Source organism: Microcaecilia unicolor, chromosome 4 (assembly GCF_901765095.1).
Source record: "Microcaecilia unicolor chromosome 4, aMicUni1.1, whole genome shotgun sequence".
In the NCBI taxonomy this organism is placed as follows: Eukaryota; Metazoa; Chordata; class Amphibia; order Gymnophiona; family Siphonopidae; genus Microcaecilia; species Microcaecilia unicolor.
Genome location: NC_044034.1, coordinates 43,571,326 through 43,588,560, shown reverse-complemented (window position 1 = coordinate 43,588,560; position 17,235 = coordinate 43,571,326). Strand labels below are relative to the sequence as shown.

The window sequence follows — 17,235 nt, the reverse complement described above, 5'->3', positions numbered from 1 at the left end:
CCAGACGGTTAGCCAGCACCTTGGCCAGGATTTTGACATCTGTATTCAAGATCGAAATGGGTCTATATGAGGCACATTCAATGTGATCCTTGCCTGGTTTTGGTATTACCGCCACCCATGCTTCCATCATAGACCTGGGGAACGGTGCCCCCTCCCTGACAGCATTGATTATCATCGTCAGGTAAGGCGCTAATTCCGTCACGTATGCCTTAAAGAACTCATTCGTGAAGCCGTCTAATCCCGGCACCTTCCCCCTTGGTAGTGCTTTGACTACTTCTATCACCTCCTTTACCGCCACTGGGTCCTCCAACTCTCTCCTTTGTGTATCAGAGAGAGCCGCTAGCCCCCTAGCCTGTAAGTATCCCTCTATTTCCCCCGTCTGTACTGTGGCATCCTCTCTGTAGAGGTTCTCATAGTATTGGGCAAAGCAGTCCCTTATCTGTGCTGATTTGTGCGTTATGCCCCCCCCTGCATCTCTAATTCTTAGAATATGTCGATCTGCTCTCAGCTGTCTCAATTTGTTAGCTAGCAGGCGTCCAGGTTTGTCAGTGCAAGCGTAGTGAACCTGTTTCATCCTTGCACTCACAAACTTCAAACTATCCTCATGTAGCCCCGCTATTTCCAATCTCACCTCCTGTAATTTTCGATAATCAGCTACTGAACCTGAAATTTTGTACTTATCTTCCAGTGTAGCCAGTCTATCCATGCAACGTACCAGCCTCTGGCGATGTACTTTGGCATTCTGACTGGCACACTTAATGAAATGTCCTCTTGAGACTGCCTTGAATGCATCCCACACGGTACCCAATGTAGGCCCCGAGTCCAGATTGATATCAAAGTACTCTCTAAGTAAGGGGATAAAGCTAGCTACTGTTTCAGGATCCTGCAGCAAGTTGTTGTTAAATGTCCATCTTTTATCTCGCTCCTCCTCCTTCAGGGAAGGAACAGCAAGCCAGACCGGGGCATGGTCCGATATTGTGATATGACCTATCTCAGATTCTTCCCCCCCTTCCGATAACGTTTTGTCAAGAAAAATGTAATCCAATCTGGAGTAAGTGTGATGCACTTGGGAAAAAAAAGTAAAGTCTCTCCCTCTAGGGTTCCTCAAGCGCCACCCATCGTACAGCCCCATCCCCTCAACAAGGTCATTTAGTGCTCTAGCAATTCTACAATCTATCTGGGAAGGAGGAGTCGATCTATCCAGGCCAGGCTTCATGGTCGCGTTAAAATCCCCGGCCACTATCAGCTTCCCTCTGGCAAAGGCCTGCAGCTCCTTCTGGAGGTGCCGGAAAAAACGCTCCTGTCTTTCGTTGGGCGCGTATACGCTAACCAGTGTATACTCCTCCTGTTCCAAGCTAATATGTAAAAACAGGAATCTGCCCTCCCTATCTCTTCTAGTGTGTAAGATCTGGACTGTGGTATTTTTGTGGAACATTATGGCTACCCCTCTTTTTTTTACTCCTAGGGCATCTGAAGCACACACCACCTGTGGATAGCATTTAGAGTACAATAGTTTCTCATGCTTTTTTAAAAGGTGTGTTTCTTGTAAAAACACCACTTGTGGTTGCGCGAGACGCAGTTCACGCCAAAGGGCGTGCCGTTTATAAGGAGAATTTAAGCCCTTTATATTATAAGTGAAAAATTTATAGCCCACCATTTAACAATTCTGTTCTATCAGCATGTTCAAAGAAAGGTGTATACCCAACCCCCCCTCCCCAGCCTCCCCTCTGACTTTCTTCCTCCCTCCCTCCCCCCCCCTTTAACATCCACTCACCAGACAATACCCTCTGGCATTGCATGGGTAACCAGAGGAAAGCGGCCGCGAAGGCCAACGCCCCACCCAGTTCCGTCCCCCTCCTTCACACGTGCCCCCCATTCAATTATACAGCATTTGAACACCTCCTCCTCCTCACTACCAGCTCACCTCATATTAAGCAACTTTCATTCTCACGCATTCACTCTTCCGTTCAACCTCAAGTTAAACCTTGTGAACAGTCCACTCTTAATCAAAGTCCTCTTTGTGCTTTCAAGTCTGAAGTCTCGCTGTCTTCTCATTCACCGGGACTCTCTTCCACTTTTGCATGCGTGCTTTTGTTGTCCCCGCCATCTCCGTGGGCACCGTCTCCGACTTTGTCAACCCAGCCTCATGTAGGTTTTTCCAGGCATCTGTCACCTTCCTTGTCCTGCACTGTTGCCCCTTGATCGCAAAGCAGATAGCAAATGGAAAGGCCCATCTGTAAGCGATCTTTTCTTTGTTCAGTACCTCAGTCACTGGTCGCATAGCCCTTCTCTGCATCAGTGTAAACACCGAAAGGTCTTGAAATACTGAGATCCTGGCTTCATTGTATTCCAGGGTTGAAAGCTGCCGGGCTTTTTGCCACAGCATCTCCTTAAATGCATAAGAGGTGAATCTCACAAGTATGTCTCTGGGTCTATTTTCAAGTCTCTGGCCCTGCACTCTGTGTGCTCTGTCCATGGCTGCTGCACTAGGGTCCCAGGCCTCACCCATAATTTTTTCACATAGGTTCCTCACCAGCAGTTGGATATCTTCCATATCTCCGCTTTCGGGGACTCCCCGGAACCTCAAATTGTGTCTTCTTCCTCTGTTCTCAAGGTCATCCATTTTATATTTAAGTTCGTCATATTGTTCTTGCTGCTTTAGAATGCGTGAGTTCATCAAGCTGTGCTGCTCTTCCTGTTCATCGAGCCTTTCCTCTATGGTCTCTACTCTGCCACCCAGCTCCCTAAGGTCCAGGCTTATAGCGTCGACGTGCTCCAATATTTCAACTCGGGAGGCCTTTATTTCCTCTCTAATCGCGTCCAGGCATTTCGCCAAATCCGCTGGGGAATACTCCCTTCTAGCCGCGGGGCTCGGCGCCACGTGTCTAGCCGGCGCTTCCGAGTCCGCCATGCCAGGTGAAGCTGGGCGCGAGAGGTTCTTCCCGGCTTGTTTCTTCGGCGGTTTTTCGCTTACCCGCTGTGCCGCCGCCGCGGTTTTGCTCATTTTGTGGAGCTCGATTTATACCTCGTCCCCAAATGTGATGCTGGTCTATTTTTTTTTTTGCGAATGGCGCTTTTGGTGCTGCTTAACGTTGGGGGAGTGCGGGAGCTAACAGGCTAGGCAGCCATTCACCTCCGTGACGTCACTTCCTCTCCTGCCATCTGCATTTTAAGGCATACCAGAACTTGAAAAATATTGAAATAGCCAATAGGTTATTCAAGACATTTGTGATATGTTTCTTAAAGGAGGTGCTGACGGTTTAGAGTCAACCACATTCAAGGTTATAACAGACCGAGCCCACTGTGGGTTGGGGCCGCAGAGAGGAGCAGCTCCTCGCAATATTATTGTGTGTTTTCGCAATTATACCACAAAAGAATTGACCTGGAAGAGAGCTTGTGCATTAAGTGATATAAAATGGGATAACTGTTCTATCACGATTTTCCAAGACTTGGCGTACAGTACACTGAGCGGAGAGAGATTCGTGAGGCCACTAAATATTTACAGACTGTAGGCCTCTGATATTTATTTATTTATTGCATTTGTACCCCACATTTTCCCACCTATTTGTAGGCTCAATGTGGCTTACAAGCACCTATTATGGCATCGCCATTCCAGGAGATAGATACAGTTGGTGTTACAGAAAGATTCTGGATAAAATAAAAAGGCCTAAGCAAAGTTACAGAAAGATAAATATCGGAATAGGGTGAAGTGGTGAAGTGTTGTAATTAGCTATGGATTCTCATTGTAGGCCTTGTTGAAGAAATAGGTTTTCAAAGATTTACGAAAGTTAGTTATGTCGATGATCGTTTTCAAGTCAGTTGGTAGTGCATTTCATAGCTGCGTACTCATGTAGGAGAAGCTGGTCGTGTGTGATAGCTTGTATTTTAGTCTTTTGCAGTTGGGGAAGTGCAGATTAAGGAATTTGCGGGCTGATCTTTTAGCATTTCTGGGAGCGGAATCCTGATTGTGATTCGTGTAGAATTGAGTATTTATTTAGGTAGTCCGTGAGTTGTTTCGTCACTGCGCCTTCCATGAGTTTGGTTTATTAGTGATATCCTTGGCTACACCCATTTGGCCTGTTGATCACAGTGGGGCAGCAATCACACAGGTTGCATATGTTAAAGGAGGCATGGTGTGAGCTATCCGATGTGGGATGAATAGATTTACCAGTACAAGCATCCCCCAAGCCGCAAAAGGGGGAACAACAGCCAAGCAACTCCTGGCAGAAAGTGCGTTCTGCTTGGAGTAGTCAAGCAAAGGAAACTTCTGCAACAAGATCACCTCCATCATGATAGACATTCATGCTATTCCTAATTCTTTTTTCTCCACTTTAGTAAGCATGTATTGTCTACTTGCTGGGTAGAATGGACTGAATGGTTGTTGGAATGAGTATGGTGTATAGAAGTGAAGATTTGAGGGAAGGAATGGGGGTGCACATTCACTTCTGAAGGAGGGTTTGGTATCTCAACAACTTTGGTTTTTTTTTTTTTTTAATTTATTTATTTATAATTTTCAATATAATACAAGATAAATTCTTGCTAAAGAAAAACAGAACATATAATTTCAAGAAAATATACAATATCCTCTCCCTTAAAATAAAAGAGAAAAGAAAAGTAAACAATACTCTTTCTTAGACCACCAATATAAGGGCTATGGGGGCGTTAGAAATAATCTGGTGGACATCAATCTAGGTAATTTAAGAAAAAAAACCGAAAAGCGGGATTTACTCCTCATTATATACACATTAAACCAAGATCTCTTAACATCAGAATCTATCCGGTTATTTTCTTCATTTCTAAGAACACTTTCAACTGTTCAGGTTCGAAAAACACATTTTTTTTTTCCAAATAAGTTATCATGCATTTACATGGATAAGACAAAGTAAATCGTGCACCCAGATTTTTAATATCATCTCTAAATGAAAGAAAAAGTTTTCTTCTATCCTGTGTGGTCTTCACCACATCAGGATATATCCATATTTTATCACCCATAAAGACTTTTGTTAAGTTTTTGAAGTAAAGTTTCATTATTTGGTTTAAGTCCTGTTCAAAAACCAACGATACCAGTAATGTTCTTCTTTCAAGTATCTGAATTTCAGATCGTTCTAGAAAAGCAGTTAAGTTCTGTATTGCCTTTATTTCCTTCAATCTCCCAGGGTTTTTATTGAAAGGCAAATAATAAATTTTATTAACTGGAGGAAAAGACTCCGGAGAGTATTGAAGAATTTCATGCAAATATTTCTTAAACAATGTCATAGCATCCATTTCTATAGATCTTGGGAAGTTCAGTAAACGAAGATTTAAACGTCTATTATAGTTTTCAAACTGTTCAATCTTACGGTGTATCATTAATTTATCTTTTACCAAAGCTTCTGTCTTCTGCTTTAGGGTGGAAAGATCTTGTACAAGAACATTATTATTTTCAACAGATTCTTTTTTAAAGGCTTCAAATGCATTTGTCAAAACATCCAGTTTACTCACCACCTGAGCAACTGAAGTAGTCAGTGACTGCAAAACATCCGAGATAGAGTCTAATGTTGCTGCCATGGGAGCCTCAAGCTCAACTTTGCTAATATCTCTGGGGACTTCAGAGCGAGCTCCGACGATAGAGAATCCCGTTGCGCCACTTTCGGACGTCTCAAAGGATTCTAGCCCGCTTCTGAGTCCTGCAGGGCATGGCGGCGGGTTAACATCCGGCGAGGACAAGGTTGTTAGTTCCTGTGAGGGAGAAACTCCACCATTTTCTCCCCCCGCGGGGTTCAAACTCAAGCCGGTTTGACGAGGAGTGCTAGTGGCGAATCTGTCCATTGTCGTCTGGGTAAGGTCAGTTTTAGGGTTAGTCGTCAGCAAACCCTTAAGTGCCCCCTTCCTCTTGGTGTGAGGCATAATTAAAACTTGAAAGAATATACTTCTGAATAGGAAAAATCTTATCCACCAGGGAAGATCTCAGCGACATGGCAGAGCGTCCATCTAGTAATCCGCCATCTTGACACGCCCCTGTCTCAACTACTTTGTTTATATGCATTCACCTGGCAGTGGCTCTCTTCCTCCAAGGAATAGCTGGCTGTTGCAAAACAGAGTCAGCCAGAGTCGGGTGTATTGAGGGGGGGGAGGGGTGGCGTGGGTGGGGGGATAAGAAGGATACAGAAATGCAGGTGGGCTCTTGGAATGTGAATGGAATGAATGATCCATGGAAACGCAGCCTTATTCAGTTTTCTCATTCAAAACAAATCGTCTATTAGATTAGACCATCATTTATTGCTGGAATTATGATTCCCATGAAAAGAATATTACTATTTTAAGTATTATTCTTCATGATAAGCTCACTGTGGAATCACAAATTTCAGTCTTGTCTTTTTTTTTTTTTTTAGGAAAACCAGCTCATTTATAACATTTTTGGATCCTAAGTTATTACATTGCCTGACTGATGATCTGATCATAAATAGGCTTGATTTACTGTAATTCTATTTATGCAGCTATACCATCTATGAACATTAGAAACTGAGCATGTGCAGTTACATAACCCTTTTGCACATGTAAATGCATAAAAAAGTGTCATTAACATGCATAAGTGCACTACATGCTATTCTGTATAGGCTTGCAGAAGAGCTGTAGCACATATCTGCAAGGGGGCATATTTGTAGACTGAGCATGGGCAGAGCTCTCAGTTATAACAAAGGGTAGGAATGGCCACAAGAACCACAGATGCAACAGGATGAAAACACCGAACTTCTTGTACCTTTCTTTGTGGTTGATATTTGCTTTGTGCTACCTGTTTTTACTTTCTCCAGAGTGGATTGTCCCTAGTATCGGACAGCATTAGTGCTGTGTGTTGCATTTACAAAGGACCACTGAGCCTGTGGTTCTTGTGGCCATTCCTACCCTTTGTTGTATGCTGGTTTACCCGTAGGAGTGGATTGATTCCTTTTTTTGTGGATTAGAGCTCCCAGTTATGCACATAACTTACAGAATACTGTAAGTTACACATGTTGCATGCCACACTTGCACCTGCCCTCTTATACCTGCCATTGACTTGGTGTAACTGGCCATTCTAATGTGGGTTTACGATAGTATTTTATAACAGAATCTAGGCCCCCCCAGATGCTGTTATAGAGTAAACACTTCCTGCGCAGCATTGGGGTGCCTGAAAGGGGGGGGGGAGCGCCCAGTTATAGAACTGCCCACTAGGGATTTTATGGCTCATTCAAAATACAGCAAACTGCTCTGTGGTACAAAGAGATTCGACCATATTGCCCCCTTGTCTGAAAGAAGCATTAACTACCCGTTGCCTCAAGAATTACAATTAAAATCTTAATGCTCACTTCCCTGTTTGACAGACAGACTGGTCTGCCTCATTGTATCATTACCTGTCCCTTGTGCTGAAATGATGCAGCATACATCTTTTGACTACTTGGTCTTTGTACTTTGGAATTCTTTAACTAGTTAGCTTAGGGATGAAATATTACAATTTTAAATCTGGGATTAGAATGTGGCTTTTTTTCTCTCCTGCTCTTGGGCCCTGATTCTAAGAACCTAACGCTGGCATTAGAGCTGATTAGCGCTGGACTAGCACTGGTGTTCATCTGAGCAGAATGTTCAGATGGCTTTAGCACAGGAAATAACATGTGCCCCAAAGATGGTCACAAATTGTATTTAAATATATTCAAATGGATGTTAATGAGGTCATTTGCTATTTCCTCCCAATGCTCAGAGAACAGCTCAGAAACAAACCCTGCTTTTAACACGGCAAATTTACTGCCAGCTCAAAGCTGGCATTGGTGGCGTGTGTGAGGGGGGGGGGGTTGAATAGAGGATTTCTTATGATTTTCTGTTTAAAATCTGCCAGTTTTGATTTGTTTTGGAAGTGGAAGTAAGCCTTTACAAGCTTCTAAGTGCCAGTACTGAGAAACAAATGTGTGCGAGTCCGAGCAAACCCGAAAGTAAAAGCACACATTTGTACCTGTTTTCTGCACTTAAATATAAGCCTTTCAAGTAGACAAAAATTTTGAAAAGCTTATATTTAAAGGCACAGAAGAACAGCGCTGATGTGTGCTTCACTTCCGGGTTTGCCCAGGCATGCGCACAAGAGCAGCGCTTACTATGAAATTCTTGTGCGAATGTGCCAGACAGTTCCTCTCCCTTACTGTGTCTCATAGTATGCATATAATTTGAATGCCATTAGCTCTGAGCTTTGGAGGGCTATGTTTCTGCACTGTAGTTGCAGTATGGGGTGGGCGCTGTTCGCTTTAGCACCGGAACTTTGAGCATTGGAGCCATGGTCAGGAATGAAATCCGGGCTAGCAGATACTGCAGATACTTTTGATCCTCACTTTTGTTTCCGTGTCTGAGTGGATTGTAAATCTTGTCTTATGTTTTGTTCCTACTGTTTTGTTTTTTTTAAGTGTTGTTTATTTTTAGTCCAGGAAAGTGCACCAAGGGCTCTCAAGAATGGAACCAGTACACTGTAATGATGACCTGACACGAGCCATGTTTCGGCATAAACTGTACAGTTTTTAATTATTGAATGTAGTGTTTTATGTCACTTTTGTTTATATTTTAGATTGACCTGAGGCAGGTGTTGGTTTACGCTGAAACACAGCCCGTGTCAGGTCATCAGTAAAATATACTGGTTAAATTCTTGAGAGCCCTTTGTGCTTTTTTTTTCTGGTCTGTTCGTCCTGTGTACTTTGACCCTTTCCATTGCACGTTGTGGTTTTTTTTAACCAATTTGATCCTTTTTCTGAATGCGTACATCTTGTTAGCATAAGCGATATTTGAAATAATTTTTAAACAAATTCAGAGACTGTCATTTTTATCAGCAGTACTGATGTACTTTCCTTATATCAGCTTACAGTTAACCCCACCATGGGAAGATCTAGATTATAGTTGAGGTTTGAGTGGTTGCAGAGGAAGATCAGTTTTCCACCCCTTTTCAAATAATCCATCCTTTCTTTCCCTTCCCAGCCTTTTTATGCTTAAATTAGCAAAAGCTCTATTTGGGCTTTGTCCATTTTTCATAATTTCTAAATGTGTTAGCCTTAAACACTAACAGTTAATTAAATCTGGTCACCATAAGTAACATCCTCTGAATTATAAATATTTGCATATGTATGTGAAACAAATACTAATGTAATTTTTGTTTTTAATTAGATTTCAGACATACAATGAACAGAAAATGGCCATCAGTCCTGGAAGGTATATTTGTTTAAACCAGCAAGTTTGATAAGAGTAAATGTTGCCATTATCCTGTTGGTTGGTCCTTGTGATTTAAGCATCACATTTGCATTAATGCCCCACTAATTGGCAAATCTTCCATCTGATCCTTTTTGTCAGGTCGTCTTCAAGAAAACAAATTTATTAAATATGCAGCTTCATTTGCATTGCTGTGAGAATCACAATTATGTTGCCATTACATTTCATTTGGACTGCCAGCATGCGTGGTTACTCATTTTAATAGCCTTACAAATTAAATGATTGCATCCCATTCAATTCTCATGAGCTTCTTTGCATTCAGTGCACACTAATCAGTAACACCACTTTGTAAAAGGAACCTTTAAATAATTGGAGAATTTGTTTTCCTTCTAGGCTGCAAAACTTGGTAGGGAAATTTCCTGCATGTTATTAACTGCCAGTGACCATAGGAACTTTAAACATCAAATTAAAACATACTTGTTCTGAAAATGTTTAGTAGAAAAGAGTTAGATTTGTCTCTCATATCAGGCTACCATTAAATTTAGGACCCTGTTTACTAAGGCGCACGCTAAAAATATTAGCTCACCCACAGCATGGCTTAGTAAACAGCAGGGTCGTAGCCAGACTTCGGCGGGAGGGGGGTCCAGAGCCCAAGGTGAGAGGGCACATTTTAGCCCCCCCACCTGCTGACAACTCTCTGGAACCCCCCCCTCCCGCAGCCAACCCGCCGTCGCCTACCTTTGCTTGCAGGGGACCCCAGTCCTTGCCAGCTGAGGTCCTCCTCTTTCCGCAAAAGGCTTCCTTCTGTTTCTGACATCTTGCACGTTGTACGTGGGCCGTCGGCAGGGGGGTCCAGGGCCAAATCTACGGGGGCCCAGGCCCCACATAGCTACGCCACTGGTAAACAGAGCCCTTAGATTTTATATATTGTACTGAGATGTTACATAATGTATTGTTTTTACATGACTTTGTAATCCCTGGTTATAGCCAGTTTTCTTCTTTCTGATTATCCATGTAGAACTGCAAGATTTATTGCGGATTATAAAACAAATTGTTATGTTAGGTTATGTTATTTGTACTTACTGTACAGTCTTTACTGACATGCAGGACAAAGGGATGTACAGGCTAAAATGAAAGGAAAAGAATGGCAAAATATAAATAGGACAGAGAGCCAGCCGATTGAAGAAACACACATTCAAAACTTGAAAATAAAATTTTAAATAAAACCAAAACAAATCTAAAAACAATATAATAAAAGAAATTATACGTTGAAACATATTTTTGCAGGCATACTAAACAGCACACTCTGTAAAGAAGAGGAAGGGAAAGTAAATGGTATGGATGGGCAGACTGGATAGGCCATATAGTAACATAGTAGATGACGGCAGAAAAAGACCTGCATGGTCCATCCAGTCTGCCCAACAAGATGAACTCATGTGTATACCTTACCTTGATTTGTACCTGTGTTTTTCAGTGCACAGACCGTATAAGTCTGCCCAGCACTATTCCCCGCCTCCCACCACCCATATAGTCTTTATCTGCTTTCATTATACCCTGTTTCTATTGCCAATTAGTCACTATACCATCCAACTGGATTAAGTTCCCAGTCCATGATTTATTACATCTCTTTAGAAACATGTAGTGGTTCGGCCAGTTCTGAAGAATTCATCGCTAAACTCTCTGGTTGCTTCTAACTTTAGATCGATTTCTAACTTATGCCTATGTTTCAAAAGTAATGGAAAAAGTTTTAGTTCAACAATTGAGCAGCTTTGTGGAATCTGCCTTTCCTTAACGTCGGCAGCAGATGGGAGGGTTATGTCCATCTATCAGCATGTGGAGATAGAGAATACTGTACAGAAGACAGTGATCCTGGACAGTCAGGCCCTCAGTCAATCAGTATATCTCTATCTCCAGCAGGCGGTAGACAGCTTCTCACCAGCTCCTGGATTCTTCATCCTTGAGATCCTCCTGGGCCAGTTTGGCCAGTAGACGTCATTCTTGGGGGCATATCTGACTGTTCAGGTCACTGCCTCACCCCAGCATTCTTTTCTCCTCCTAGTTGCTGTATGTCTGTCTGTCTGTCTTTGGGCTCAGCCATCCTCAGAAAAAAAAAGATGCACAGGCAGACAGTGCAGGGACCTGACCATCCCTCACAGGAGTTGAATGCAGCATGTTGCTAGCTAGTTATGAATTGAGAGGATCACAGCAGAGGAGACCCACGCCCGATTTGATGGAAGTAGTGAGTGACTTATTTTCCTTCCCCTTTGGGCAGTCAGCTGTTTTGACACAGGTGTGCAGAGGAGCATGGCACCTGAAACAGTGAAACATTGCTCCCACTGGGATTCGCAGAGGGCCTCATAGCGCCATCTGTATTTTTGCAGTGGAAGCGCTGCTTTCCTGCGCTGATGCATTGGCAGCACACGTCATTTTGATTTCTCCCACCGGCTGAGCAGGCTGTGGCAAGCTTCCTGATTTTTGATTGTTTGTGCCCTGTGGCACTTCAGGAGCTCAGTTCAGGCAGTTTTATTGCAAGGCTGACTTTGCCTGTGTCGGCCGGGGCTCCGAGGTGATTCCTGGGTCCTTGCCTTCTGGGGAGGTTTTTTCTCCAGAGTTTGTTCTCCTGTTACACCAGGCCTATCTCCTGAAATGTGCTGTTCCTCAGCCTTCTCAGCAGATGGGAATTCCTGCGGCTGATCCCTCGGAGGTCGTGGGGCAAATCTTGCACCCCCTTTTAGAAGATCGCATGCAAAAGAGGTGACGATTGGCCTCCATGGCTGAGGTGGGGTCGGTGGATCCCGTTTCCCTCTCTCCTTCTCTAGCAGCCTGTTTAAGGGAGTCTTTGCGTTCCTCTTGTCTGGATGACTTGGTAGGTGGGGAGAACCTTCAGGAGGTACCTGATGACTCCACGGCTGTTCGTATTTTTCATAGAGAGGAGTTGTCCTCTTATTTCAGGGGCTTTGGAAGCTCTGAACATTTCTGATCCGGATTCACAAGCTGCAGCTTTGGTGAATTTGAATATAGCAAATATACAGGAACCCCCCCCCCCCCCCACCCCCACCCCCCCAAGCTTTTCCTGTGCATGAGGCCATTCAGGAGCTTATTACAGCTTAGTGGTCTGACCCTGATGCGGGTTTGAAAGTGGCAAATGTCATAGCTCGGGTCTGTCCTGTGGCTGGGGCACAGACGGAATAGTGTGCACTTCCTAAAGTGGATGCCCTGGTGGTGGCAGTCACTAAGAAGACCACTATCCCAGTGGAGGGTGGTGTGGCGTTGAAGGATATGCAAGATAGTAGACTAGAGGTGTCAGCTCTTGCCTTACAAGCTTCTATTTGCACTTCCTATGCAGCCAGAGCATGCCTTAGCAGGTTTCAGCAGGCGCTAGAGTAGGATTTTGGTTCCACTTCAGCTGTGGTGGCATTAGCACCACGGTTAGAGCCAGTGTTGGCCTATTTGGCAGACTCCTTGTACGATTTGGTACGGGCCTCGGACAAAGAAATGGCTCTGGTGTTCACAGCCCATTGCCTGTTGAAGCTGTGCCACTGGGCGGCAGATATGGCATCCAAACAGCATCTCATCGAGTTGCCCTTTAGGGGCAAACTGCTCTTTGGGGAGGATCTCAAGAAACTGGTAAAGGCTTTGGGTGACTTCAAGTCTCAGCACCTCCTCCTCAAGCAAAATGCAAGTGTTTGATACCCCAATTAAACAAACTAAAACCCAGATAGGTTTCCAGGTATATAATCCGAGTACAAACAAAACTAGCCCAGATCATTTCGGATTCATAAATAATCTCTTCTGAGATCAATTATAAGTTGTTTATATTTTAGATATATTGTGCTGATTATAAATATCACTCTCACTGCCAGATTTACTTAAATTTCTAATATTGAGAGTGCATCTATAATTGGTATTCAGACTCTGGGCAAGTCACTTAACCCTCCATTGCCCCATGTAAGCCGCATTGAGCCTGCCATGAGTGGGAAAGCGCAGGGTACAAATGTAACAAAAATAAAATAGATACTATTGGAGATTCTACATGGAATGTTGCTACTATTGGAGATTCTACATGGCATGTTGCTATTCCACTAGCAACATTCCATGTAGAAGGCTGCGCAGGCTTCTGTTTCTGTGAGTCTGACGTGCAGGACGTCAGACTCACAGAAGCAGAAGCCTGCGCGGCCACATTGGTGATCTGCAAGGGCAGACTTCTACATGGAATGTTGCTAGTGGAATAGCAACATTCCATGTAGAATCTCAAATAGTAGCAACAGTGGAGGAGTGGCCTAGTGGTTAGGGTGGTGGACTTTGGTCCTGAGGAACTGAGTTCGATTCCCACTTCAGGCACAGGCAGCTCCTTGTGACTCTGGGCAAGTCACTTAACCCTCCATTGCCCCATGTAAGCCGCATTGAGCCTGCCATGAGTGAAAAAGTGCGGGGTACAAATGTAAAAAAAAAAATTTGATTATAGAAATGAAACAGGGAAATAAAAGGGGTTGGTAATCACCAACTAGGGTAGTGTTTCTCAAGTCCGGTCCTGGAGTACCCTTTGCCAGTCAAGTTTTCAGGATATCCACAATGAATATTTATGAAATAGATTTGCATATAATGGAGGTAGTGTATGCAAATCAAGTTCATGCATATTCATTGTGGATATCCTAAAAACCTGACTTGCAAGAGGTACTCCAGGTCTGGACTTGGGAAACACTGAACTAGGGAAACTGACTTTATTATTGATCATCTTCCATTCTGTGCAAGGAGGCAAACTGAGTGGTAAAAGTGGCTCATAATGCATAGATTTATTTTAAATCTGTTTATTACCGATGATAGCAGTACAAAATTACAAAAGTAATTATTGTTCGCAAAATGTCAAACAGACCAAAAAACATCAAAAAGTTTTACATTTTCACCCCCCCTCACTCCTCAACAACCAAACCCCAACCCCCAATTCTATCTAACGTCCCTCACAATACATAAATTTAAAGTTGATGGTAAGTGGCAGTGTCTATAATGTGTAGTCTCGGGTTTTGTAGGCGAGTGGAGCAGTAGCCTAGTGGTTAGTGCAGTGGACTTTGATCCTGGGGAACTGAGTTCAATTCCCACTGCAGCTCCTTGTGACTCTGGGCAAGTCACTTAACCCTCCATTGCCCCTGGTACAAAATAAGTACCTGAATATATGTAAACCGCTTTGAATTTATTTTTATTTATTTTTGTTACAATTGTACCCCGCGCTTTCCCACTCATGGCAGGCTCAATGCGGTGGGCAATGGAGGGTTAAGTGACTTGCCCAGAGTCACAAGGAGCTGCCTGTGCCGGGAATCGAACTCAGTTCCTCAATTCCCCAGGACCAAAGTCCACCACCCTAACCACTAGGCCACTCCTCCAGAATGGCAGTATATCAAGTCCCATTTCCCTTTCCCTTACATTACATTCATTTATGACATTTCTTTTTTGTGGTGTTTTTCAGTTATGCTTGTAGCCATAAATGTATCACTCTATCTGTTACCTGGTATGCATCTATCATGAACGCTCCAGCTCTATTTCCAGCTGTGCACTTTGCATTCACAAGGTCTCCTGATCCTGATGGTATCGCTGGAGATAGGATATGGAAGTCAAAACTTCAAGCCAGCTTTATGAGATGCTGCAGTTAAAAAGGAGGCTTGCTTTTTTTTTTTTAGCCATTTGCTGAACATATGGTCTCTTGGTTGTCATCAAACTGATGTCTTGTCTTATTTATATTTCCAGTGTTTTACAAATCCAATGAATGGGCTGGAATTTATGGGATGCGAGAGAAAGATCAGGAGACATGGTCCAGAAATGGGAAGTAGAAGTCAGTGTGAATATGAATCGACTTCTCTTTTCTATTATGTTCATTTTGTAGCTTTCTTGTCAGGCTGTATGTTTCTTGGTTAATCATGTTTTCCAGATCTTTTAGGAATCATCATGGTCTTGCTCTGCCTCCAGCAGGAACTATTGTTTAATTGTGGAAAGACCAGTCAAAAAAACTGATGTGAATAAAATAATGCTTCAGATCCAAGTAATCCTGTAGTTTTACTATCTAATTATTTTTGACTCTTAGTGGCTGATATCTAGGCTGCACAGTTTGGCCTCCGGAGAACACATCTGATGGAAACAAAAAATGTAAAGTCCCATTTTAATTACAATGTTGAGATTGGAATGTTGAGAATCGAGGCATTCTGAACGTGGAGCCTTTTGTAAAATACATATAAGGATGTACGTGTGATGAGTATCATGAACCCAGCAGCTTCCACCCAGAAATGCTGGTTTAATTTGGCGCTCCCTCCATATGTAGCCATCCCATTTTTGCAAACCCGTATGTATAAGTACCTCCAGTAAAGTAGTGAGGCCATATATTCCATTTGTTTAATTTTTATTTTGGAAGTGGGAAAAAAAAACATGGGATTAAGAATTTATGCTTTAATCCCTTTGTAAAGCCATGGCCTGAATGAACATTTTTTAAATAATCTATGTGTGCCTCTAAGCCATTGCAAAACCCCATGGAAATTTTTCTTTATATGTGTGTTTTTTTTAATTATTGGAAATATTTCTTTTACATAAAAAGAAGAGAAACAAATAATGCTAAGTTTCCAAGTTTATTGGGGACTTTCTACTTCACTCATCAGACATGTTCACTGAGCGGCTTACAATCTAAAAAAGAAAGATGAAAGAATAGCAAGAAAGTAATGTGATGGAATAGAAGGGGAAGGAGAGAAGAAATACAAAATTTGATAGGAAAGTAGGGGGGGGAATACACATAATGAAGGAACTGGCCTGCATTCGGTGCGTTCAGAGATTGGAGATCCAGAACATGACTAATTGTAAGCATCGGTAAAGAGGAACGTTTTGAGATCAGTTTTAAATTGTTGAAGAGACGATTGTAATCTGAGATGCAGTGATAGCATGTTCCAGACCTCTGGGCCTTGAACAGAGAAACTTGAGCGCCGAGTGGTGTAAATAATTTTTCTGAATGTGGGGAGAATCAGACAGTTTTGTTGTGATGACTTAAGCGAGCTTGCATGGCAATAAGAGGTAAAAACCAAGACAAGGCAAAGTTATTCTGAAACAGAAACCAAATTAATAAGCGTTAAGCCCACGTAATTGAAGAAAAAACTACCATAGAAAGTCAGGTATACATATGAAGTATCACATACCATATGTAATGAGTTTATTTTGTTGGGCAGACTGGATGGAACGTACAGGTCTATCTGCCATCATCTACTATGTTACTATATAAAGTTTTTAAAAATTAGGAAAGGGAAATGGGACTTGATATACCGCCTTTCTGTGGTATTTTGCAACTACATTCAAAGCGGTTTACATATATTCAGGTACTTATTTTGTACCAGGGGCAATGGAGGGTTAAGTGACTTACCCAGAGTCACAAGGAGCTGCAGTGGGAATCGAACCCAGTTCCCCAGGGTCAAAGTCCGCTGCACTAACCACTAGGCTACTCCTCAAAAATAAGAGGATATGTAACCTCACAGCATTACGCATAACTCAATTACAATTGTTGCCTTACCTACCAGCCCCCATGACAAACTAGTTGTATTAACTCAAGAAATCAATACTTTTACCCTTATTAGCAAAAGAAATTCTAATTGCTCTAGTTCAAAGAAAATCAAAATGACTACCAGAATATGAAATTAAACATTTACAGGGACATCTAAGATAGAAAGTCACACCCATTGAAATCACTTGAGATAACTTATCATATTGAAAATCCAGTTCTAGAACTTTATTAGGAAAGAAAATCCTTGTTCATGTCCAGTCTGCAGCAACTGAAAAATCTGGTGAATTTCTGAAGTAGGATTGCCCAGTCTTTTATATAGAAACTAGTAAAAAAGCCCCGTTTCTGATGCAAATGAAACGGGGGCTAGCAAGGTTTTCTTCTGTGTGCATGTGGGAGTGGGAGTGTGTGTGTCCCTGCCCTCTGTCCTCTCTCCCCTCCCCCCTCTGAGTCCTTCACTGCTTTACTGTGTTTTCCTTCACTGACTGTTTTTGTTACAGAGAGGGCTGGGCAGACACTCA

At 42.7% G+C, this 17,235-nt stretch overlaps 1 protein-coding gene across 5 annotated transcripts in view; it reads left to right on the top strand.

Annotated features, from left to right (window-relative positions):
• Positions 1-17,235, top strand: part of CEBPZOS (CEBPZ opposite strand) — a 36,944-nt gene that overhangs the window by 13,954 nt on the left and 5,755 nt on the right. For 3 of the 5 annotated variants that reach the window (XM_030200189.1, XM_030200185.1, XM_030200188.1), the window contains exons 3-4: positions 9,151-9,195; positions 14,932-15,227. In XM_030200189.1, coding sequence (XP_030056049.1) covers positions 9,151-9,195; positions 14,932-15,014 — 128 coding nt within the window. In that variant the 3' untranslated portion in view covers positions 15,015-15,227. Of the gene's footprint in view, positions 1-9,150; positions 9,196-14,931; positions 15,228-17,235 lie in introns of those variants that run through there. The other 2 variants (XM_030200186.1, XM_030200187.1) reach the window with 2 other exon arrangements.